Source organism: Saccostrea echinata, unplaced genomic scaffold (assembly GCF_033153115.1).
Source record: "Saccostrea echinata isolate AGI-Se365-2 ecotype Australia unplaced genomic scaffold, CSIRO_AGI_Sech_v1 ptg000023l, whole genome shotgun sequence".
Taxonomy (NCBI): domain Eukaryota; kingdom Metazoa; phylum Mollusca; class Bivalvia; order Ostreida; family Ostreidae; genus Saccostrea; species Saccostrea echinata.
In genome coordinates this window covers 12,495,215-12,517,945 of record NW_026889772.1, presented here as the reverse complement: position 1 = coordinate 12,517,945, position 22,731 = coordinate 12,495,215, and the positions used below count along the sequence as shown (strand labels likewise).

Below are 22,731 nucleotides of genomic sequence, written 5' to 3'. Positions count from 1 at the left end.
AACTTGGAGAGGGTGGGAGGGATTCTGGTACCTAGCAGCTTTCTTGTTCAACAGGAAAAGGAAGTTACCCTTGAGCATGCCCAGTTGCATAATTGTGAAACGTACGAGCTATCGTTCGTACTATAGTGAGAAAATATGTGCTCAAAATAATCTAGTTTATCCAGAGAAGATAAACTTTATTAATAATTGATTATTATTGTTGGTTATTATTATTTTTTTTATATAAAAATAGGCTAAGGGCTTAATACAATGTTGATGTAACTTGAACATTATTTCAATAAAATATTATAATTATCTATGAAAAGTGCCTAAAGAATCAAGGCAAAAAGAGTATTGCAAAAAATCTCTGACCTTATTATCTTACTTTAAGAATTTGTTGATTGGATACCTCAATTAGATTTATTTAACTTATGAGAAAAAAAATAGATCTTGACAAGAATTTTGCTACAGCATAAAGTTTAAGGACCTCCGCTCTGTCCCTTATTAATTATGATGAATTCATTGCTACAGTCACAGTGTTGCTGAAACCGACACTTAACAAATTCTCATTAATGTCCCACATAACTTTCATGCACTTGTCAATTCTGTCACCAAGTCACACTGCATACTTGTACGGCACTCGCTGACTAATTAATAACCTACAGTTACCATATTGATTTCCGAGTACTAGGAAAACAATGGCGGTAATGGTAGTCGGAATCCATGCCACTAATCGATATAGGATGTAGCAAAGCCGTGTGCTCCAGGAATCGTCCCTCCACAGAACAAATCAGCAACAGCTTGGAGATGACATTCCAGTGCTTCGGAATTTCGAAGACGCCGATCAGATGCAGACAAGTTGCGCAGGTACAGTGTGTTCCAATTATACTTTTTCTCTTAATGTTAACTTTACCGAGTGCGGATGTACTAAAATTGCATCTATGAATTTCCAGATAATTTGGACATCAATAATTATTTGAAAGGATGTTTATAGTAACTAACCAACCACTTCTGAGTTTATAAATTTGCTGAAGTTTTAAAACATTTTTAGTTTCCTAAACTTGCATCTTGTCATCTACTTATTGAGCAGCGGGCAGCAAGTTTAAATGAGCTGATTCTTACTGACAGAATGTGTGATTACCCAATGTAAAATTGATTTTAAAATGCTAATAATTGCAAAAATATGTTTAAATCAAATGTATAAAATTGCAGAATGAGGTGCACCGGTATTTGTATCATAAACTATTATTCGTTATCAGTTCGGTATGTTATGAGGCTTATTAATACACGTACTGTAAGAATTTGTTTCAGCACCTAACTGTCAGTACAAGAAGCTACAGTTAGTTGTTACCTTTAAAACTACGCTGGTTAGTACTCAGCACTCATACATGGCTACAATAAGTATTCCATGTTCGCAGGTCAAAAACTGGGTAGGTCATTTTTACAAATTATATGTAGTTACTACATTTTCCTTTAAATGTAGACTTCTATCAGTTTAGTAGTAAGTGTTTTTTTTTTTAAATATTACACGACTATCATGTATACATTGATGTACAAGGTTGTACATTGCGTGTAGGAGATAAGTGTCTTAATGTACAAAAATCTTGCAATACTAATAGGGACACTTGCTACAATCAAAACATTAGACGCATGAATTTGTATGCTATATGTTTTTCGACGTTTTGGATGTAAATGATAGAAATATCAAATTCCTCAACAATTAAGAAATTGTATATTTTCTATGATGTTCTAAATTTTCATTTTTTCGTTCCCCTTATAAACCTATACAATTTTTATCACTTTGTATGACATTATTGAGAAATCTTGATATATAACAATAAAACTTTTGGTGGTTAAACATATTCATTTTACTTACAGAAACATATATTTAGTATCTATTTTCATGATTTTTGAAAAAAAATTGTTTGATGCAAGTGACATTAAAAGTAATCTTGTTCTGTGGACAATATTTTAGAGATTATCAAAAAATAAGAATAGCTCTTGTTAGCAGATTGTTCTTAGTTACACATACATTATAGAATTCAATGATCTTCACAAATTACTGATTTCAATGTTGATATGATTAAAATCAACCAGGGCACAATTTTTTGTATACATGGAGTTTTATATCGTAGAAACAATAAAGTGATCTGTGTTCTCCGTGAAGAGACTCCATGGAATCGTGCCGAGTATAAATTTTCCAGTAAAGTAGAAGAAAAAAAAAACTATATGACAAAACAGCCGAAATATGCAAAAAATGTCTGTCTAGGCATTTTCAATTTCATGTTATTATTTTCGTCATCAGATTTCTACCACTGATCTACACTCTGAAGAGGATATATATTAAAAAACGCCTTGCCCCCCTTAAATTCCCTCGGCCTTTTTGACTTCATAATTTAAAAAGGGGAAAAATATTTTCATTGGTGGTGAAAAGGACGTCTAATTTGCATTTGAGTCTTAATTATACTGGGAGCTTGTTATTTTCCAGCAATTCGCTGAATATATTTCATCCCCCCCCCCTCAATTCTAACAAAAAGAAAATTGTCTAATTCGGTTTTAATGGGGAGGCAATGACCGCTGAAGCTAATGCGTGTGTGTGTGTGTTCAATGGAAAATTTTGGCATAATACATACATTTATATATATATATATTATGAATAGTCGTATATATAAAAATAAAGGGCTGTGCGCTACTGTGCCGCCACTTAAGCTATCAATGAAATAAAAGTGCTTAAGGAATTTCTTGACATTAAACCCCACTGCGGTCCGAGTTAACATCAATTTTCTTTAATATAGTTTACCAATAACCTTGAAATTTTATTCAAGCTTGCCCACAAGCTCAATTTCATACGCACACTAGCGATGCTACATCCCCTCCGCAACTTGTTGCGCAAGGGGACGAAAAAAAAAATCCAGCATGCAAGAATGCGTGATAATTTATCAGCCTTGTACTTAATTTACTTTCAGGTAAACAATATTCTCGTGTACTTCTGCTGATACGTTATAAGTCAATACAAAAACATAAATTCCAAGTCCGTTGTCGTGATATGCCACTATCAAAAGACAAAATCGTTTCCCGCTGTAAACACGATATTATAGAGAAAAAAATTAAATTTGATTTCTTGTTTTTTTATGGAATTTGTTTTCTACTAACTATGCTACAATACGTTTGCCAGTGGCACAATACTGTAATTATTGAACATCTTATTACATCTTGATTCAATATTAGTGTTAAATTTCATCTCTAGATCGATATGGAATACACAAAGAACGCATGACTCATCATTCTCTTTCCATTACTGGATTTCGCAGATCAATATTCTGAATCATGTTTCAAAATACCGATCTTGGAGAGAAGTAAATGTTCAAAGTAGTATTGCAAATAAAACTGAACCCCCCAGGAGGTTCTCTCAGATTCATCAAAATTTTCAAAATGTGTCTTAAATCAGATTAAATGTATATGCATTTCTTTTTTGTCGCCAAATGTTCTTTCGGTTGTCGAATCTCAAGATCGACACTCCGTGAGGCAAGAATTTTCAATAAGGAATAAAAGGAGCTAGAACAGGTTAGAACTCTCATGAAGGTTTAATTCATGAATTTAAAAAATGACTATGGTAAACAAAAAAAAAAAATAAATAAAATAAAATAAAAATAAAAAATAAAAATAAAACATAACATGTAATCATGTATTAATTACCATTTTGCAACGTGCATCATCGGTTTAACAACACAAATTTGAACTACAACAAACTAGATTAAAAAAAATTAAAATAAGGGGTGGTAAGAAAGTTCGTTCCATAATGAAACATTTTTTAAAATTTCAAAGTAGTGTTATAACTGAAGAGATTAATTTTCCAGTCTGACAGCACAGCAAGATTTCGAACACCAAAGTGACAGAACTGCTAGTCATTTTGTGTGAAAATGTAAGATAGTTTACTTTTGTTTCTTCACAGCTTATCTTGCATCATACAAAACTGATGAGCTAAGGTAAAAGAAAGATCAGTCCCTTTTCAAAAGAATAGGTTTGTCATATTTGAATTATATACTTACTTGATAAACTTTGCATAGGTATTTGAAAGGATATATTAACCTGTGTGCTCAAGATATTTCACAAATAAGCTGTATCCGTGATATCATCTGTTTCAATACCTGCCCTCCCCTTTTCGTTTCAACAAAACACAGTTAAAACCTTATCAGTAGCAAGAATGGACTCTGTGAACATGAAATATCACAAATTTTAAATATCTTCTTATCGTATTTCTTTTTTTGAGAATAAAAGAAAAATGTGGAATGAACTTTCGTATCACCCTATATATAAACAGAATATGATCGTGAAAAAATCATACATAGTAACAAGTTAGAATGAGTGTGGAACATGTTTAGATATAATATTGTATGAGGTTTAATTTTGGAAGAAAATAAAATAAATTTAAATAAAAAGAATCTGATCCAGTGTCTTATTCTTCACATTGAAGCGTAATGGAGTAAACAGTGTACATGTACACAAGTCCAGTAGAGAACAATACTACACATTCTAATTAAGATCTAATATTGATATATTAAGTATTCCACGATGAAATATTCCGATTAAGTGCATAATGTCAGAGCTCCAATACCATCTCTTGAGAAAATCTGGTTTGCACTGAGAAAGTTTTGATAGAATCTTTTCTAGGGAAAAAAAAAAAAAAAAAATCAATAACACAAAAGTCGAATTGCGTAAATAGCTAGAAGCTTTGTCACCATTTTTTCAAATATTTTCCTTTTTCTGTTTAAATAGATTTGGGCTACTCCGGGGTTTTTGACAAATCTCTCTAAGTAACTTTTTTGAAAGGTGTACTTTAAATGTGTATTATGAATAGTATTACTATTTAGACTTGATGGAGGGAGCATCCGAAATTTCAGCCAACCTCGAGCTCTTTTAAAAAATCACACTCGTTTCCATGAGTTTTAAAGAGGACATAAATACAGTAAATTTCCCACTTCTGCATTACAAATACAGTAGTAATTTCCCTTTGAGCGAAAGTCGATTAAACAACGTCGTCAGCATTTATTATGTACGCCTCTCATATGGCACCATTATAATATTGACTTTTCCATCACTGCAGTGTGCAAGGATTAGATTATTGTTTAAATCTTTATACAGGAGGATGAAGGAGTTCAATGAACGTGTCAGCCTCACCAAGAACTGAAATGACAAAAATGGCAGGTATTTCATGTCTCCTTGTCGAGAAAGCAAGTGGACAGGCGTGTTGTACATCTAAAAAATAACAGTATCTGAGTTGTGTACACTCCTGTAGGGTGGGAGGCTGCTCTAATAATGCGTGTGTATGTACTAGTCTCAATCCCTCTGTCTATGTCTCAGAGGAGGTTAATGACCGAAGGAAGATTATCCTGTAAGAGTTGAGTAGTCAGTATGATACAGGTCTTATTGTCCAATGTTTGTCAGTATGATACAGGTCTTATTGTCTACATATCTGTCAGTATGATACAGATCTTATTGTTTACAAGTCTGTCTGTCAGTATGAGACAGGTCTTACTGTCTACATGTCTGTATGTCTGTCAGTAAGATACAGTCTTATTGTCTATATGTCTGTCAGTCAGTCAGTATGATACAGATCTTATATTGTCTCAGTGTCTATCAGTCAGTATGATACAGGTCTTATTGTCTCAATGTCTGTCTATCAGTCAGTATGATACAGGTTTATTGTCTCAATGTCTGTCTATCAGTCAGTATGATACAGGTTTATTGGCACAATGTCTGTCTGTCAGTATGATACAGGTCTTATTGTCTACATGTCTGTCTGTCAGTATGATACAGGTCTTATTGTCTACATGTCTGTCAGTATGATACAGGCCCTGTCTTTATGATACAGGTCTTATGTTTCAATGTCTGTCAGTATGATACAGGTCTTAATAAATCCATGTCTGTCTGTCTGTAAGTATGATACAGGTCTTATTGTCTCTATGTCTGTCTATCAGTATGATACTCTGTCAGTATGATACAGGTCCTATTGTCTCTATGTTTGTCAGTATGAGTTAGGTCTAATTATCTCCGTGTCTGTCTGTCTTTCTTGAAGGAAGATTCAAAGTACCGAATATTCCCCTGGGAGTTGAACTTTTCAAATATATGGAGTCAAAGGACCCCGAGCTTAAAATTGAAGATTTTGTCCATAGGTTTAAAAGGGTTAAAAAATAATATGTATTAATAATAATATTATTAATAATAATATTTAAAAAAAAAAAAAAAAAAAAAAAAAAAAAAAAAAAAGGAAAGAAATAAAATGTCTGACATTTCTAGACTTTTTTTTTTAAAAATATATTATGATTATTAACAGCAAATTTTAATCTTTAAAGCATTTTATTAGTAAATAAAACAAATTTTACATTTTCTTTACACAAATGCAAAAGAAAATTGCTATAAAATGATTTTAAAAGAGCTAAAAACGGACATTCTGTTGCTGAACTACATTTGAAAAGGGGCGTCTTACAGGTCCATTAAAGAAAAGCATTCCCTAACTTCCAAAACACATTCCTATGCTATAATTTTGATAATTTGCTTGACATAAATCAAACCGAATTTAGTTTGGTCTTAGTTATGAGTCCTAGCTGTTATTGATGCTCTTATGTTAAATTTGTTGTTGTAGTATTTTGATCATGCACGAATGATAAACATCTATCTGCCTTTACAAAATTAAGTGATTTGTCAGATCACCGTAAATCTGTCATCCAGTAGCCCTTTTCACAAAAACTCTTACGATTAATTTTTAAGCAAGAGAAAACGTTATAAGATCTGTCATGTCGTAAATTTGGAATTTACCTAATGACAGTAAATGATGTAAATTTAGTATTTACTATTACTAAATTCAAAAGAACTACGCACACTAACCCTTGTTTCCCGCCTATACAATTCAACATTGATGGCGTTTTGGTCATTAAAAACTTTTTGAACGCAAAATAAATTTAACTGTTAAACGATTAATAATTATAATAATAGTTACTCTTAATTACTCTTAATCACAACTCTTTTTAAGAGGGTAGCAAATTTTATCCATTGAAATCAAGCTTTAAAACATCGGATAAAGTACAATTTTGTAGTTTTCTTTATTTATGTTATTAAATATTTAAATTTAGAGATTTTTTTTTTTGTTAATGTAAAATCACGTCATAAATTATATGATTCCTCTTGTTGTAAAATTCTTTTTATGTGAGTTGGGGATTCAAAAAAAAAAATTATATATTTATGTTGTTTTTTTTTTTACTTTTATAAAGAAACAATTATTTTACACGTTGTTTATCAAATCAAAGACACATATAAGATAAAAATAGAACGGATAAAACCTTTTAAATAGCAGTTTATCTTTTATTCATTAAAAAATAGAAAAAAGAATCATCTAAGTACACAAATGTCTATGTTTGATTAATGCCATCTACATGCTTTCAAGGGAAAACAATTATTGACACTCGAAAGATTAAATGTAAAAATAATGATTTTTGTTATTAAAGCCTGGAAAAACCACCAGAGTTAAAATTTCTAAAGCTGATCATGTTATTGAATATTTCATAATGATTCTCCTTTCATTCGTTAACTTTTTAATTTACCTTAGACATATGTGACAAAATAATCTTTGCAATTATGTTATTAAAAGGCAATTATACTTAATTCATGAGAAGATATTTTCAGCGAACGTTGTTTACTTAGCGGCAAAATTAAGAGGTGTTTGTTTAAAAACATTCATTCAGATTTCATGTCGCACTCATATTGAGTTAATACAATTGGAAGGGATAAGTTTTTTTTTCTAAGTTTTTTTCTAAGAAGAGTAGAGCACACGGGTATTATTTCTTAATCAGGGAAGATAGTGTCTTCAAAGGTCCTCTTCAAACTATCCCAGTTTATTAAACGTCATAAAACAAAATAGGAAGAGTATAAGAGGTATAAACCGAAAGGTCTGAGGTAGGTTAATTTATCTAACTTATTCATTAATTTACTGAAACATCTGGAAGGATGTGAAATGAATATAACTATAACAAGTGTGTGTGTGTGTGTGTGTGAGGGTGTGTATGTGTGTGTGTGTGTGTGTGAGAGAGAGAGAGAGAGAGAGAGAGAGAGAGAGAGAGAAGGTGTTAAAATTCAAATTTCATACTGAAAAATAAAGTATTAACTTTTTAAAGAAACAGAAACCAGGATGTGTCACAAAGTGAAAAAAATCTGTTTCCAATAGAAAACTAGGTTACACAGTAGTAACAGTACTGTGATGCAACGACTATAGGATAATAATTGTTTTTGTGAAAGAGTTTTTATTTTTGTTACAGGACGAAATCGAACCGAATTATGAAGATAAAACAACTTATTCCAAGTAATTTCTTCCAGAAGTCAAAAAGGAGACGAAAATCTGAAAAGAATAAAGACAATTCGAAGGATACAAAACACTTTACAGACCATGTAAAACATGCCGATTTTTCAGTACAATCACGGGAAAACAGTATTTCAAACCTCATAGATATAGATTCAGACTTGGATAGTCTTTTTAAAACCCTTCGTTCTAGAGCAAATCAAACACACGCAACACAGCAAACATTGGACTCTGATTTCGATTCATTACAACCAGAAAAACTGTCATTTGAAGACAAAGAAAAATGCAATAGTTTAAAACAAAGGACTCGAATCCGAACGAACCCTTGGATTCAACTTCCGGTTGCCGAAGTAGCATCTGAGCTGTGTGTTTGTCAGTCAAAAGCAGACGACACGTTTACGGTTAACAAAGAATTCGGAGATCAAACGGAATACAGCTTCTTTGAAAGACTTATTTCTCAAAATATTTCTGAACTGAAAGCTACTTGCAAACAAGAAACATTGCAAAATAATTTAGAAATAATTTCTGAGATACAAACGAGATCTAAAGGCACGGATATCGAAACTCGTTACCGTTGGTCAATCATTTCGGAAGGCGACATATCAATTGATTGGAGCTGTGAGGCATTCTGTGAATGTTACAGTAATGATTCGAAAAATGGCAATGTTACTTACGACGCGCAATATGAAAATGACCTTGACCTTATTTTAGAGCAGGGCATATCAGAAAGAGACTTCACAAAAGTATCGATGGAGGATCTGCTAAATGATTCGGACTGCAACAGACAGAGTAACGAAAAAAAGAATTTCAACACCACAGCATTGGAAGATAATTCAGAAAACTCAAGCGAAAGTTCCTATCAGTTAACTGATATTGGCCAAATAAATGAGATGAGTATAATGCAAGAATCGTTGGACGCAGGGTACGCAAGTTTAACCCGAGATGGCACGCTTAGTACAGATGAGGAGGAAAAAAATGAGTCAAGGATGACAGATTCCTACTGGAGAGATTTCTCAACAACAGAGGCTACTGAAACATCCACAGAATTGAACTGCTTCATGGACTCAACCCCTAGTGGAAGAACACTACCGGAAGTGAAAGAAAGTCTCCAAGAAAAGATTAATCAACTTCGTCTAGAAAAGTTAATAGTGCAAAATAAAATCAGGGAAGCTAAAGAAGAGGAAAGATCCCGGATGGAGCAGCGGAGGCTTTTACAGGGAAAATATCCAGCCGAAAGAAAATTGTCTCTGTTCAAAACCTTGATTGACCTAAAACAGAGATTAGAAAATCAGACTCTGCGAATACAAAGAAGCTATTCAACTGTTCTAATCATGCAGAAAAACTTTTCTCGTCAGAAGTCCCCCGTACTCTGTGTTCCCACTCATGTCACATTATAGATATTTGTAAGTAAGGTGTGTCTTCTTATTTTCCGAGTGTCCATTTCAAACTGTAATTACCTGCAATTCACTAGAGTTTGTTAAATACTGTATAGTGAATTTGTAATATTGGAATCCATTGATAAATTTGGATTCAACCGAAATGCTATATATAAACAAATCAAAGGAGTATCTTACTCACTATATTCGTTGTCTCCTAAAAAGTACATCTGATTAGTGCTGTTTCCCAGTTTAATACATTTGTTGTGAAAAAAAAATTAAATTGTTCAATTGTGTGTAGTACTGGAGTATTCAGTTGTGTAAGTAAAGTTGAAAACCTCCTAGCATATAACGTGTTTGGTAGGAAGCTTTTTTATTCACAGAGGAGGTACAAATGCCGATATTTAGGGAATGAATGCTACATTTATTCATGTGACTGAGGAATCGATTGAAGTTCAGAAATGGGAATATGACATGTAAGAAACAAAGTATTCTTGAAGAGTGGAAATCTTTGGTGTACATATAACGTATTATATACGTATATATGGAACTTGGAACCAGCCCAAACAATTTGTTTTTATTCAAAGAAATTATGTTCTAATTCTCCAGTTCAACCGAACATAAATTATTTATAAAATAAAACTCAAAACACTATAGGATGAGCTCGCATGCGCGAGTGCAACAGGCGGTAATGAAGTGAATACAGTATACAAAACAGTCTTTAGTTCTACCTCTTATCCATATCATTCTACAAAAGAAAAAGACTCAAATAAAGCAACAACATCAAAACGAACAAAACATGTACAAAATATTGATACTGGAAGGGGCGGGGCGGGGTGGGGGATTAGTCTATAGCAATGTAGCAGCGAACTTCGAAAAATGATTTCGTGAAAAATTAATGGCATCATTTAAAAATCTTCTCGAGAACAACAGTGCTTGAAAACATGAAACTTATATGAAATCATTGTTAGGTAGTGTAGATTCAAATTTGTTCAAATCATGACCCCCGGGTGTAGGGTGGGGCCACAATGGGCGATCAAATTTTTACATAGGAATACGTAAGAAAAATCTTTAAAAATCTTCTTTTCAAGAACAGCAAAACCATGATTGGTCATGTTTATATGGAAGCATCCTCAGGTAAAGTAGATGAAGTTTTGTTCAAATCATGATCCTCGGGGATAGGGTGGGGCCATAATGGGTGATCAAAATTTTACATAGGAATACAATGGGAAAATCTTTAAAAATCTTCTTCTCTAAAACAGCAAAGCTGTGATTGGTCATATTTATATGGAAGCATTCTTATAGCTAGGTTAGATTCAAATTTGTTCAAATCCTGACCCCCAGGACTAAGGTGGGGCCACAATGGGTGATCAAAGTTTTACATACATATAGGAATAAATAGGAGAAAATCTTTAAAAAATCCTTTTCTCAAGAACAGCAAAGCCATGATTAAATGATATTAATAAGGAAGTATCCTCAAGTAGTGTAGATTCAAGTTTGTTCAAATCATAACCCCTGGGGCTAGGATGGGACCACAATGGGTGATCAAAGTTTTACATAGGAAAAAATCTGTAAAAATCTTCTTCTCAAGAACAGCAAAGCCACGACTGGTCTTAATAATATAAAAGCATCCTCAGGTAATGTAGATTTAAATTTGTTCAAATCATGACCCCCTGGAAAATAGAGGGGCCATAACAGGGGATCATAGTAATAAAAAGAAATATAAAGGATATATCTATAAAAATTCTCAATTTAAGAACAGCAAAGCCATTATGTGTCATATTAAATTAAAAGCACCCCTAGGAAGTGTAGATTAAAGTGTTCAAATCATACCCCCCCCCCCCCCCGAACCACTTTTATATTTAAATTTTTCAATACTGAATTTAACTGATTTCTGCTTTTTCCTAGCCAAAGTGCTCAGGTGTGCGATGTGACCACTGGGCCTCTTGTTATCTGAAGCTACATGTATAGGCATTCTTCACGCCTTGTTCACCCATTCCTTTTTTTCAGAGGGATAACAATTCAAGCAGCTTGCAACTAGATAAAAAAGAAAGAAAGATTTTCCTAAGTATAATATACTGTATTTTCAATATTTATCTAAGTAAGCCAAATATCCTGATTACGGAACCATGGACCAAAGGGACATGGAATTTCAATTTTAGAAGGCATTATCCTCATGCAAAAATTTGCCTGCTAGATTTCAAATAGGAAAGAAAAAAATCTTTTTTATGTATTATAAAATTTTCATATATGATCAGCCCCGGACGGATCCCCCACTCTGGGTCTGAACCTTGGGTCACGGATGTTATAATTTTGATAGAAGGTTCACTTCTCAATATACCCTGCAAACAGCTGTCTGCCTGCTTGATGTTCAGGAGTATAAAAACAGAACTTAACGGATGACAAACAAGAGGCCCATGGGCCACATCGCTCACCTGAGCACATTGGCTAGGAAAAAAGCAAAAATCAGTTCAGTATTGAAAAGTTTACGGGGAGGGGGGGGGGGGTGTTGAATTTTAAACTACCTGATGATGCTTTCATATCAATATAACAAATGGCTTTGCTGTTCTTGAACAGCAGATTTTTTCCCATATATTCATTTTTAAAAATTTGATCCCCCATTGTGGCCCCACCCTACCCCCGGGGGCCCTCATTTGAACAAATTTCATTCTACACTACCCAAGGATGCCTCAATATCAATTTGACTAATCATGGCTTTTCTGTTCTTGAGAGAAAGATTTTTTCCTATATATTCCTCTGTAAACTTTGATCACCCATTGTGGCCCCACCCTACCCTCGCAGGTCATGATTTGAACAAAGTTGAATCTACACTACCTGAGGATGCTTCCATATAAATACGACCAATCATGGCTTTGTTGTTCTTAAGAAGAAGATTTTTAAAGATATTTTCCTATATATTTCTATGTAAAATTTTGATCCCTCATTGTGACACTACCCTATCCCCGGGGGTCATGATTTGAACAAACTTGAATCTACACTATCTGAGGACGCTTCCATATAAATATGACCAATCATGGCTTTGCTGTTCTTAAGAAGAAGATTTTTAAAGATATTTTCATATATATTTCTATGTAAAACTTTGATCCCCCATTGTGGCCCCACCCTACCCCCAGGGGTCATGATTTGAACAAACTTGAATCTACACTAGCTGAGGATGTTTCCACATAAGTTTAATCTTTCCTGGCCCAGTGGTTCTTGAGAAGAAGATTTTTAAATGATGCCATTAATTTTTCACTAATCCCTAATTATCTCCCTACGCCCTTCATTTGAACAAATTTGAATCCCCTTCAGCCAAGGATGCTTTGTGGCAAGTTTGGTTGAATTTGGCCTAGTGGTTCTTGAGAAGAAGTCAAAAATGTGAAAAGTTTACAGACAGACGGACGGACGCCGGACAAAATGTGATCAGAAAAGCTCACTTGAGTCTTCGGCTCATGTGAGCTAAAAAGCACACGGTGGGTTTGACTGGTTGACAGGGAATACTTTCTCCTCCGTGGCACCCGATCCCACCTCTAGTGTTTATAAGACAGTTTTTGCTCTGCTCAATTTATATAGTTTCAATGAATTTTTGAACTTTATTACTGTTCGTTATCTTCATATTTCACTTAAAGTATTGGATGAATTCACAGGTGCTTGTGGACAGGACTCCCCCCTCCCCCCCCCCCCCCCCTCGAAGATACACCCTGAGTCCAAGGATATTTTTATTCGTCTTTTTTCATAAATAAATCTTCTAGTATACATTTACAATGTATTCCATATGAAAAATCCAAAAAAAAATAACGTAGAATTAACGTTTTATTAAAAAATCATACCCGCAGTATTATGAAATAGAGTAGGTAAGTCACTTCCATTTGTTAACACTGGACCCCTCTTGGATATAGGGCCTAAAATATCATATACCTACTACATGTCACCAAAATGTGTCATTATATTTTGTTTCGGTAGATATTTTTGTTTTTAATCGTGCTATTTAATTGCCCAGGCATTCCACAATAATCCGAGTATTTGTCGTCAAACGTGAAAAATGCTACAAGATTTAGAAATGTCAAAGTAAAAATTACGGAAGTGATGCAGAAACGACACCTAGCGGGTAACTCTCCAGTTCCGAGTGTTACAGAATTAAGGGAAAAGCTAGAGATCTACGGAAAATTTTGATAACGAAGTCGAAATCGATTCATTAGAATTCAATTTTGCTTCAGATTTCCCAGATGAGTTAGGGTAGTCATCAATATTCTTTTTAAAGGATTTTATCTTAGGCATAGTAATGTCTTTTTTGGCGTCATAATGCTTTTTAAGAAGATGGGTGAACATGACGAGCGAAAAGCCTATAGTGTAACAAACATGAAGGTGAAAAATTAAATCTCAATTATATCAAAATTTTCCTTGATATTTCATCTAACATTAAAATATACTTTATGTAAAATCTCTACAATTTGCAAAAGTCTCACAAAGATTGAAATTATTTGCTTATGAAATATTGTACACACACTAAAGAGGGCAAAAAGAGTCATTTTCTCATACTATAACACCATTTTTCGATATGAGTGGGTCTTCGCTCGCTCCATTTTTTTGAAAGTTAATCCTCGAAGTTTGCATAAAAATATACATTTTTTGGTTTCCTAAAATATGGAGCAAAGACCCACTATACCTTAAAAATATACTTTTATGACATATCATTGGCATATTTTCGAGAAATACTTGAAGTCCATTAAGTCAAGGGTCATATCACAAACATGATTTAAATGCCACTATTCATCAGATCTTGCGTAGTCTAGTGGTTAGTGTGCTAGTCTCGAAATAAATTGATACTCAGGATTAATTTTTATTGCTAGGGCTTGAACCCCCATGAATATCACATTATTTTTTTTAATAAAAAAATAAATTTTCCGAGAAAATTTTCCTCAGAAAAGTTTTGTTTATCATAATTTCATACATTTCAATAATGAGAACTTTACTCTAAATACTGAATTCACAAACTGAACATGGTTTTTATATATTTGAAGCTATAGGCTTTCTGCACGCTATGTTCGCCCATCTCCTTTGCCTTATTTCTGCTCTGTAGTTTGGTTCTACATGTACCTCTGTAATAGGCTTCCGTAGTCTGATATGGCATTTAACAAAAACCAAAAATTGTGTAGATACACACCCATGGGAAAAGTTAATCAGTTTGCATGGATAGAACCATATAGCCTCGGACTTAACAAAATGAAATATTAGCTGTTCAGTACTAATCTTTCATAAGTAAAGTATATTTATGGAAAAATAACTTAAAAACTGAAATGAAATAGGTTCTCCAGATATTTCATAGATTTTTTCACTTGCTATAACCTTTACTTCTTTTTCATGCACATAAATTAACGTAATCTTTAAAAATATCGTTTTGGTTGACTCGCATTATATTTCATTCTCCATATACAAATACACGTAGTTCTTGACAAAGTAGTTGTTTAAAAAAAAATCGACGAGTGTTAAGAATCAAGAGACTATTAAAATTTTCAATTAAAAACACAGGGGATGGGGACTGTTTGTACATCACTCAGTGAACATCACACATAGCCACCACAGGTACTTGTGGACAGGACCCCCCCCCCCCCCCTCCAATATGCCCTACAGGTCAAAAAATATTTTTATGTATTTTTTTCATAAATTATTCTTCTAGTACACATTTACAATGTATTCCATAAGAAAAATCCAAAAAATAACGCAGAATTAACGTTTTACTAAAAAATCATACCCGCGGTATTATAAAATAGAGAAGGTAAGTCACTTCCATTTATTTACACTGGACCCCTCTTGGATATCAGGCCCGAAATATCATTTACCTAATACATGTTACCGAAATGTGTCATGATATCTTGTTTCGGTAGATATTTTTGTCTTTAATCGTGCTATTTAATAGCCCAGGCATCCCATAATAATCCGAGTATTCATCGTCAAACGTGAAAAATGCTACAAGATTTGGAAATGTCAGAGTAGAAATTACGGAAGTGATGCAAAAACGACACCTAGCGTGTAACTCTCGAGTTCCGAGTGTTATAGAACTAAGGGAAAAGTCAGAGGTCTACGAAAAAGTTCGGGAAAATTTTGATAAAGAAGTCGAAATTGATTCATTAGAATTAAATTCTGCTTAAGATTTTCGAGATGAGAGAGGGTAGTCGTCAATATTTCCTTTAAAGGATGTTATCATTGATACCAAGTAGCGGTTTAAAAATCGCTTAAACATTATAAACTTGACATGTAACACCCCCCCCCCCCCACCTCGGCCGCCTTCCCCATCTGCGTGGACATGGAATTTTCATGAAATTGTGTCTGCGGAAAGGTGGATATCCGTTAAATTAATGTGGTAGTAAATATAATATTTAGAATGAAAAACTAGTTTTAAAAATAAGTAAAGACAGAAATGTGATTATTTAAAACTGTACAAAAAATCTCACTGTTTCCCCATTTGTTATGAATTCGCTACACGTATTTAATCAATATTGATTAATTTGGGGACGGGGGCTGTGCAACGTCATTACAAGTTACAGTTTTGGAGAAAAACAAATTGACCGGTTGATGAATGGTTGTACAACCCATGCAATATTTAAACGTCAATTGCTACGTAATACAAGTTGCATTATCTAACTATGACTGTTAGAAAAGACGTACCTAAAGAACTTTTTTAAAAGTCTTTATTTTATAGAAGTTAAGCTTCCGTTTGTTCAATTAAAATAATAGCAGCTTGATATATATGTAATCAAGGCCAGAAATAAACTCAGCAGTGCGACGCGAAAGTAAAGAAGAGCATGAAAATAATTTTTTTTAAAAAAATGGGGTTCTGATTTTCATTCTTAAGAATTAATTTTGAAAAGACTCACATTTAAATTCCTTGGCAAATGATAATCATCGCATAAAAATATTAAAAAATACACATAATTATTAAGCTTAATATTATCGGAATTAATTGCAAGCATGTCCATGTAGAAGGGGAAGGGGGGTTACATATCTTGTAAGTTGTAAATAAATGTTTAAGCGATTTTTAAACCGCTACTTGGTATCAATGATAACATCCTTTAAAGGGAATATTGACGACTACCCTCGCTCATCTCGAAAATCTTAAGCAGAATTTAATTCTAATGAATCAATTTCGACTTCTTTATCAAAATTTTCCCGAACTTTTTCGTAGACCTCTGACTTTTCCCTTAGTTCTATAACACTCGGAACTCGAGAGTTACACGCTAGGTGTCGTTTTTGCATCACTTCCGTAATTTCTACTCTGACATTTCCAAATCTTGTAGCATTTTTCACGTTTGACGATGAATACTCGGATTATTATGGGATGCCTGGGCTATTAAATAGCACGATTAAAGACAAAAATATCTACCGAAACAAGATATCATGACACATTTCGGTGACATGTATTAGGTAACTGATATTTCGGGCCTGATATCCAAGAAGGGTCCAGTGTAAACAAATGGAAGTGACTTACCTTCTCTATTTTATAATACCGCGGGTATGATTTTTTAGTAAAACGTTAATTCTGCGTTATTTTTTGGATTTTTCTTATGGAATATTGTAAATGTGTACTAGAAGAATAATTTATGAAAAAAATACATAAAAATATTTTTTGACCTGTGGGGCATATTGGAGGGGGGGGGGTCCTGTCCACAAGTACCTGTGATAGCCACTGTTAAATTAACATTTGATTAATTAAGGAATGAATTTAATAGCTACCCATTTTATACGGTATAAACTGGGTTGGGGCAGTTTACGCTTTATAAACCGCGAAGCGGTTTATAAAAAAGCGTAAACTGTTCCAACCCAGTTTATACCGTATAAATTGGGTAGCTATTAAATTCATTCCTTATAATTTAATTTTCATTCATTTGGTGTAAGAAAAAAAGATGATTGTCCTTAAAAAATGACTTCAATTTGTACAAAATTTGAATGTAACGTCAGGCGGATCGATATGTTTTTGACGCAAGTCATTGTGACGTAAGCAACCCATTTTATACGATATAAAGTAAATTTTTTATCCAATCAAATACAGCGTTAAAACCAGAATTAAATTATATTTCAATAAAAACAAACAAATAAAAATACCTGACAATATGTTTTCCCATTCGATTTTATAAACAATTTGCTAAGCAGCACGTTCACGTGGCGAAAGAGTGAACTTGTTTAGTTAGAAAGGCTGAATTAATTGGTTCATTATTCTTATTAGTTTACAACTTGGATTTAATTCCACATCTGACTGGTTATCCAACTTCCAGTCAGCGGAGATGAATTCTTTGTACAGTACCTACGTGTGTGTGTACTGGATTCTAAAACGTCACAAAATTCTTACAATCAAAGATACATAGCAGGATCCGGTCAATGTTCTACTAAGCACCTATCTTTACTCCTCACAAAATATTATCTGCCATGAAGGAGAAACTTCAATCTTACTATGCTACAACAAATTTAAAAAGTGGTGTAAATCAAATGCCACTTTACAAAAACACTAAAGAACTTTTAGAAAATTTGAAATCATAATTCATTTAAAAAATTAATAACATTTAGATTTATTTCTTTTCTACATTTTATACAACCATTCTTCAAGAGAAATTAAAGACCGTGCTTTTACATCATAGCTGATTCTTCAATAAAAATGAACCTCGGTATTTCTCTTATCTTGTGCTTGGTACGGTAAGCAACAGAATAACGTTTTTGAAAATCACTCGGATTCCACGCACAGTACTCTGACGTTTATCATAAAAAAGTTACTAGAAGTCCTCATTGATATTGAATATTGAGACTCAGTCTTTCTACAAACTGTCAGGATCCTGAAGGGCACAAATTTCTCTTCTTTCTTAGACGCCATGTTTATTTTGCTTTTAAGCAGAATTCATTAAAAAAATCTACAGGAGACAAGAAAAATATCCCTACAGGTCGCCATTGGTTTGGCATTTAGAAACATCGACGGCGTTTTATCAATTAACAATAGCTATATTTATTCATACATGTACATGTATGTCAATTTCATATATCTCAATGAGATAACAAACCTTAGATTAAACCACATTTTTTCATATTTGGATGCTTTGCTGACTATGGACATTAAAGGCCAACTAACAACTAAATATAACAAACAGCATGACTTCATTTTTTCCCCTTGTCTCCCTTCCCTGTTTATGTAGTAAAATTCTATCACCTTGCATATGGTGTTTACATCTTCCATGTTCTGAATCTGAACAAAGAAAGAGGGCGCTTCAGATTGACATTCGGCAGGAATCTGGGCGTACTTGAAAAGTGAAAATTTCATTGATATGTCAAGTGAAACTTTAGCATTCTTTCGATATTTAGGATTCCTGTGAAATAGGAAAGGGAAATATTTTCCTGATATTGTGTTTTGATTTGCTAAAAAATATCTTGAAAATTTGCTAGATAAGTCATTTTGTACAAAATGTTACATTTTTAAACACGTTTTTCTAAAAATTTGCTATCTCTGGGTCATCTCTCCATGATTTTGAAACGTTATTTGTGTACATTTTAATTAAAAAACAAACAAACAAACTTTTCTAAGAAATGGAGAGAAGACCCAAAGACCATGAAAAATGAACTTTTTCGGGGAAAAAATGTGTAAATGCGGTGCTTCATTGTCGTTTTAAAATTCAGATCGTTCGTGTAGCGATGATAACTCGTCACCCGTCCAGTGCAACGGAATCGAAAATTTTTTGTTTCGGAGCGTATTTTTTTTTTAAGACAAACAATCAATTCTTTTATCAGTTTAATTTTATGCACGTGCATGTACTGGTTTATTTTAAGATGGATAAATTCTGGTTCCGTTGCACCGAGAGCGAAACCAATAATTTCAACCTACTGATACTTTGATATACAAATGTACTTGTAATTGCATTTACACTTATCATCTTATAGGTGTTTATTATTAATGTAAAGCATTATTGTGTTATACAGTGTAGTAATTATTAAGATAAACGGACTTAAATATAAGAATTTGACAAGATATTTCAAACTAAATGTAACGTTCTCCTATGTGACTAACTTTGAAAAGTCTGTCAAGCTCTGGTCAGCCGAACAAATCATGAACATTTGAACTATAAATGTTTCGTACAGATGATTCCTGAAGATTACACGCTAAATACGCCCATCTTCTTTTAAACAATTCAGGCTTATGACAAATAAGTTGATGTTACAGGGCTTTCAACAATTTCGTTTGAAGTCATCATTTCGCAAAGTCTATGATCGTTATGACCTTGTTCACAAATGCAATCTTCTGTAGGGTCGTATTTTGACTTAACTTTTCATACCAATTGTTCAACCATTGTCTTTATACTTATTTTTACATTTACCTGATAAACATAGAAGACTTAGGTGGGCATGTTTTGTCGATATGGTATGCTTACTCCTCTTATGCACCCAATCCCATCTTTGGTGTTTCAAAGGATCGGTGTTTTTGCTGTTCACGATTCGCATTGTTTACAGGATTAACGAGATCGATTATTGCAAGTTATCTTCACCTTTTCCATTATATTCACAGGTGGACTCTGTTAAAAGTGAAACTAGGTAGAAAATGAATGATTTCATTAAAATTACGATTCTGTTTATGGAAATAATAAAAAAAAATATTAACTATTTACTGCAGAATGATTAATACCATCTCTCTCTCTTTCTCTTTCGAGATCAATCGATCCAAGTGTCACACGATGAAAGTGATCTGTGAAGTATGAATTAAAAAAAAAAAAACAATGATTATACATACTGCGTTGTAATATATTGCAAATACAATAATATTTTTTAGATATAAAAATAGTGAACTTTTTGAACATTGAGTAATTGTAGCCATGATAATGATAGATCATAAGATTATAGTGCAATTTGAAAGGTGACCTGTTCTTTCTAACGTCATGAGCGAAGGGAAATAAGCCGGAAATAGCAAATTTATTATTATTTTGATCGACTAACCATCGCTATCTTGCATTAAACAAAGAAAAAAAAATCTGATTTTTAAAGCAGCTCAGAACTCAAAGTGCCCAGTACAATGAGGACATCACTTCATTTGATCTCTAGGATTATGTGGAAATAATGTAGATACACAGGTGACCGTCAAGGATCATGGACCTCTTATTCAATGAATGTGGAGGGGAAAAGTAAATCTAGCTGTGAAAAAACAGAACATCTATCTGCATCATAAGGACACAGTAACTGTTCAGTACTCTAGTTCCGTCTTTGTACCCTTTTATTTAAAGAATAACTGTCTAGTTTTTTGGTTTTATGATGTGATCGATCAATTTGCTCGCGTGATAATTTGCTCAATGTGCTCGTGTGATAATTATACGCATAAACGCCTTCGGCGTTTATGCGTATAATTATCACACGAGTACATTGATTGATCATCACCATAAAACCAAAAAACCAGATAGTTATTCCTTACATTTACATTTTTACCCGATCCTTGATTCAAATAAAAAATATCAATAATAAGAAATCTCAGCATCCCCGCCAGTACTACCAAGCAACACGCAGCGAAAAAGCAAGCAGTTCTGTCACGTGCTGATCAAATCGCTTTATGGTGTTATAGAATCATTACCTTATTTGTAGTTTTATCACAGAGAAAGACATTGGAAAATGTAAATGTTAAGTTTTCACTACATTCCATCAAACTTAGAATATAGTGGTTTACATATGTACTGTAAAAATACAAGTATGTCTCATCGTTTTTGAACAGTTTTGCATAAATGATTTATTCTGAACATCATCATCATGGAAATGAAAAGCTGATTAAAATAATGATATTGGTCAGGAACAGCTTCATTGTTAAATGGCACAGTAGTTTCCATAGAATATCTGGAACCTCTTTGCCGTCAGTTTACATGTACAAATGTACTTATGTAGGTGTACTTTTCGTATGAGGTTAATAACGTGAACTCCTTTACCAACCTTTACCATCAGTCTTATCTCACAAGTTCTTGTTGTATGTGCCAGGGTGATAGACAGGCATTTCACATATTTTTAATTCAGTGGGAGGAATTTATTACCAATAAGATAAAATAAACTCCATCAAATATAAAGCCCTGAATAAAGGTTAATTTTCAAGATACCATTTTTAAAGTATACAATTCTAAACAAGGCAAGTGACAAACCATATGAAAGAATTTTGTCGTTCCAAATAAAGCGGTATTTTTTTAACCGTGACCTGAGGTAACTGTGTTTGATACAATAAAAATTATCTAGATGATCGATTTGAAAACATTTATTATCAACCGTCAAGCTATGAATTGTAGTCACAAGGTATTATATGACAGCAAATCTAAACTCAAGTGGATAACTTAGGGTTTTAGTTTGACAGGTATGCCCCTCAGTAACGTACACATTTTAAGTACATATATACTGAAGTCGAAGAATGAGAAAACAAAAACAGATGACAACAAGGAGCACACGGCGGGTGGACCGGTTGGCAGGGGATGCTCAATCCTCCATGGCACCTGATTCCACCTCTGATGTTTTAGAGGTCCGTGTTTTCTCTGCTCCTAATTTGTATTGTTTAATGGGCTTTTGAGCTTGAATATCTCCATACATTTCATGGAAGTGAATAAAATTGGAAAATCATATTGCTGCTTTTTTTTCTTGGATCAGTTTGTCTACACCATCACATGCTTTCGCTGAGAGCTCCTAGGGAGCATTCATTAAGTAAACTTTGTATAAATAATAAAAAAGAAACATTCAAGCTCATTTATTTCCCTTGTTTTCAGGTATGACTGAAATAATTGGATACATAGCTGTACTATAAGTTCAGACGGAGTCACGTGACTTCGTCTATTAGAGGTCTCAAACAGATGTCGTGCATATAATACCTCTACATTTCTATCTACGCTAAAGAAAAGAGTGCAGAGATAGCTATGGGGAAAAGACAAACTCGCTTATCACACAAAAGAAGAGTACGTGGTTTGAGGATTTTTACATACAAATAAAAAACATCGGTGAAACATTTTGCAATTTTCATCCTTTGAAAATCTTTAAGAATGTATT

At 33.4% G+C, this 22,731-nt stretch overlaps 1 protein-coding gene across 1 annotated transcript; it reads left to right on the top strand.

Moving 5' to 3' along the window:
* Window positions 1-653: 653 nt before the first annotated feature.
* On the top strand, window positions 654-10,057 carry LOC133191490 (uncharacterized). The gene is made up of 2 exons (XM_061327241.1): window positions 654-846; window positions 8,289-10,057. The coding sequence occupies exon 2, from the start codon at window positions 8,308-8,310 to the stop codon at window positions 9,724-9,726; it is 1,419 nt and encodes a 472-aa protein (XP_061183225.1). The 5' UTR covers window positions 654-846; window positions 8,289-8,307; the 3' UTR covers window positions 9,727-10,057.
* The last annotated feature ends 12,674 nt before the right edge of the window (window positions 10,058-22,731 follow it).

Bases quoted from the DNA above. Each gene is read 5' to 3' on its own strand.
- LOC133191490 (XM_061327241.1), top strand. From the start codon at position 8,308: ATGAAGATAAAACAACTTATTCCAAGTAATTTCTTCCAGAAGTCAAAA.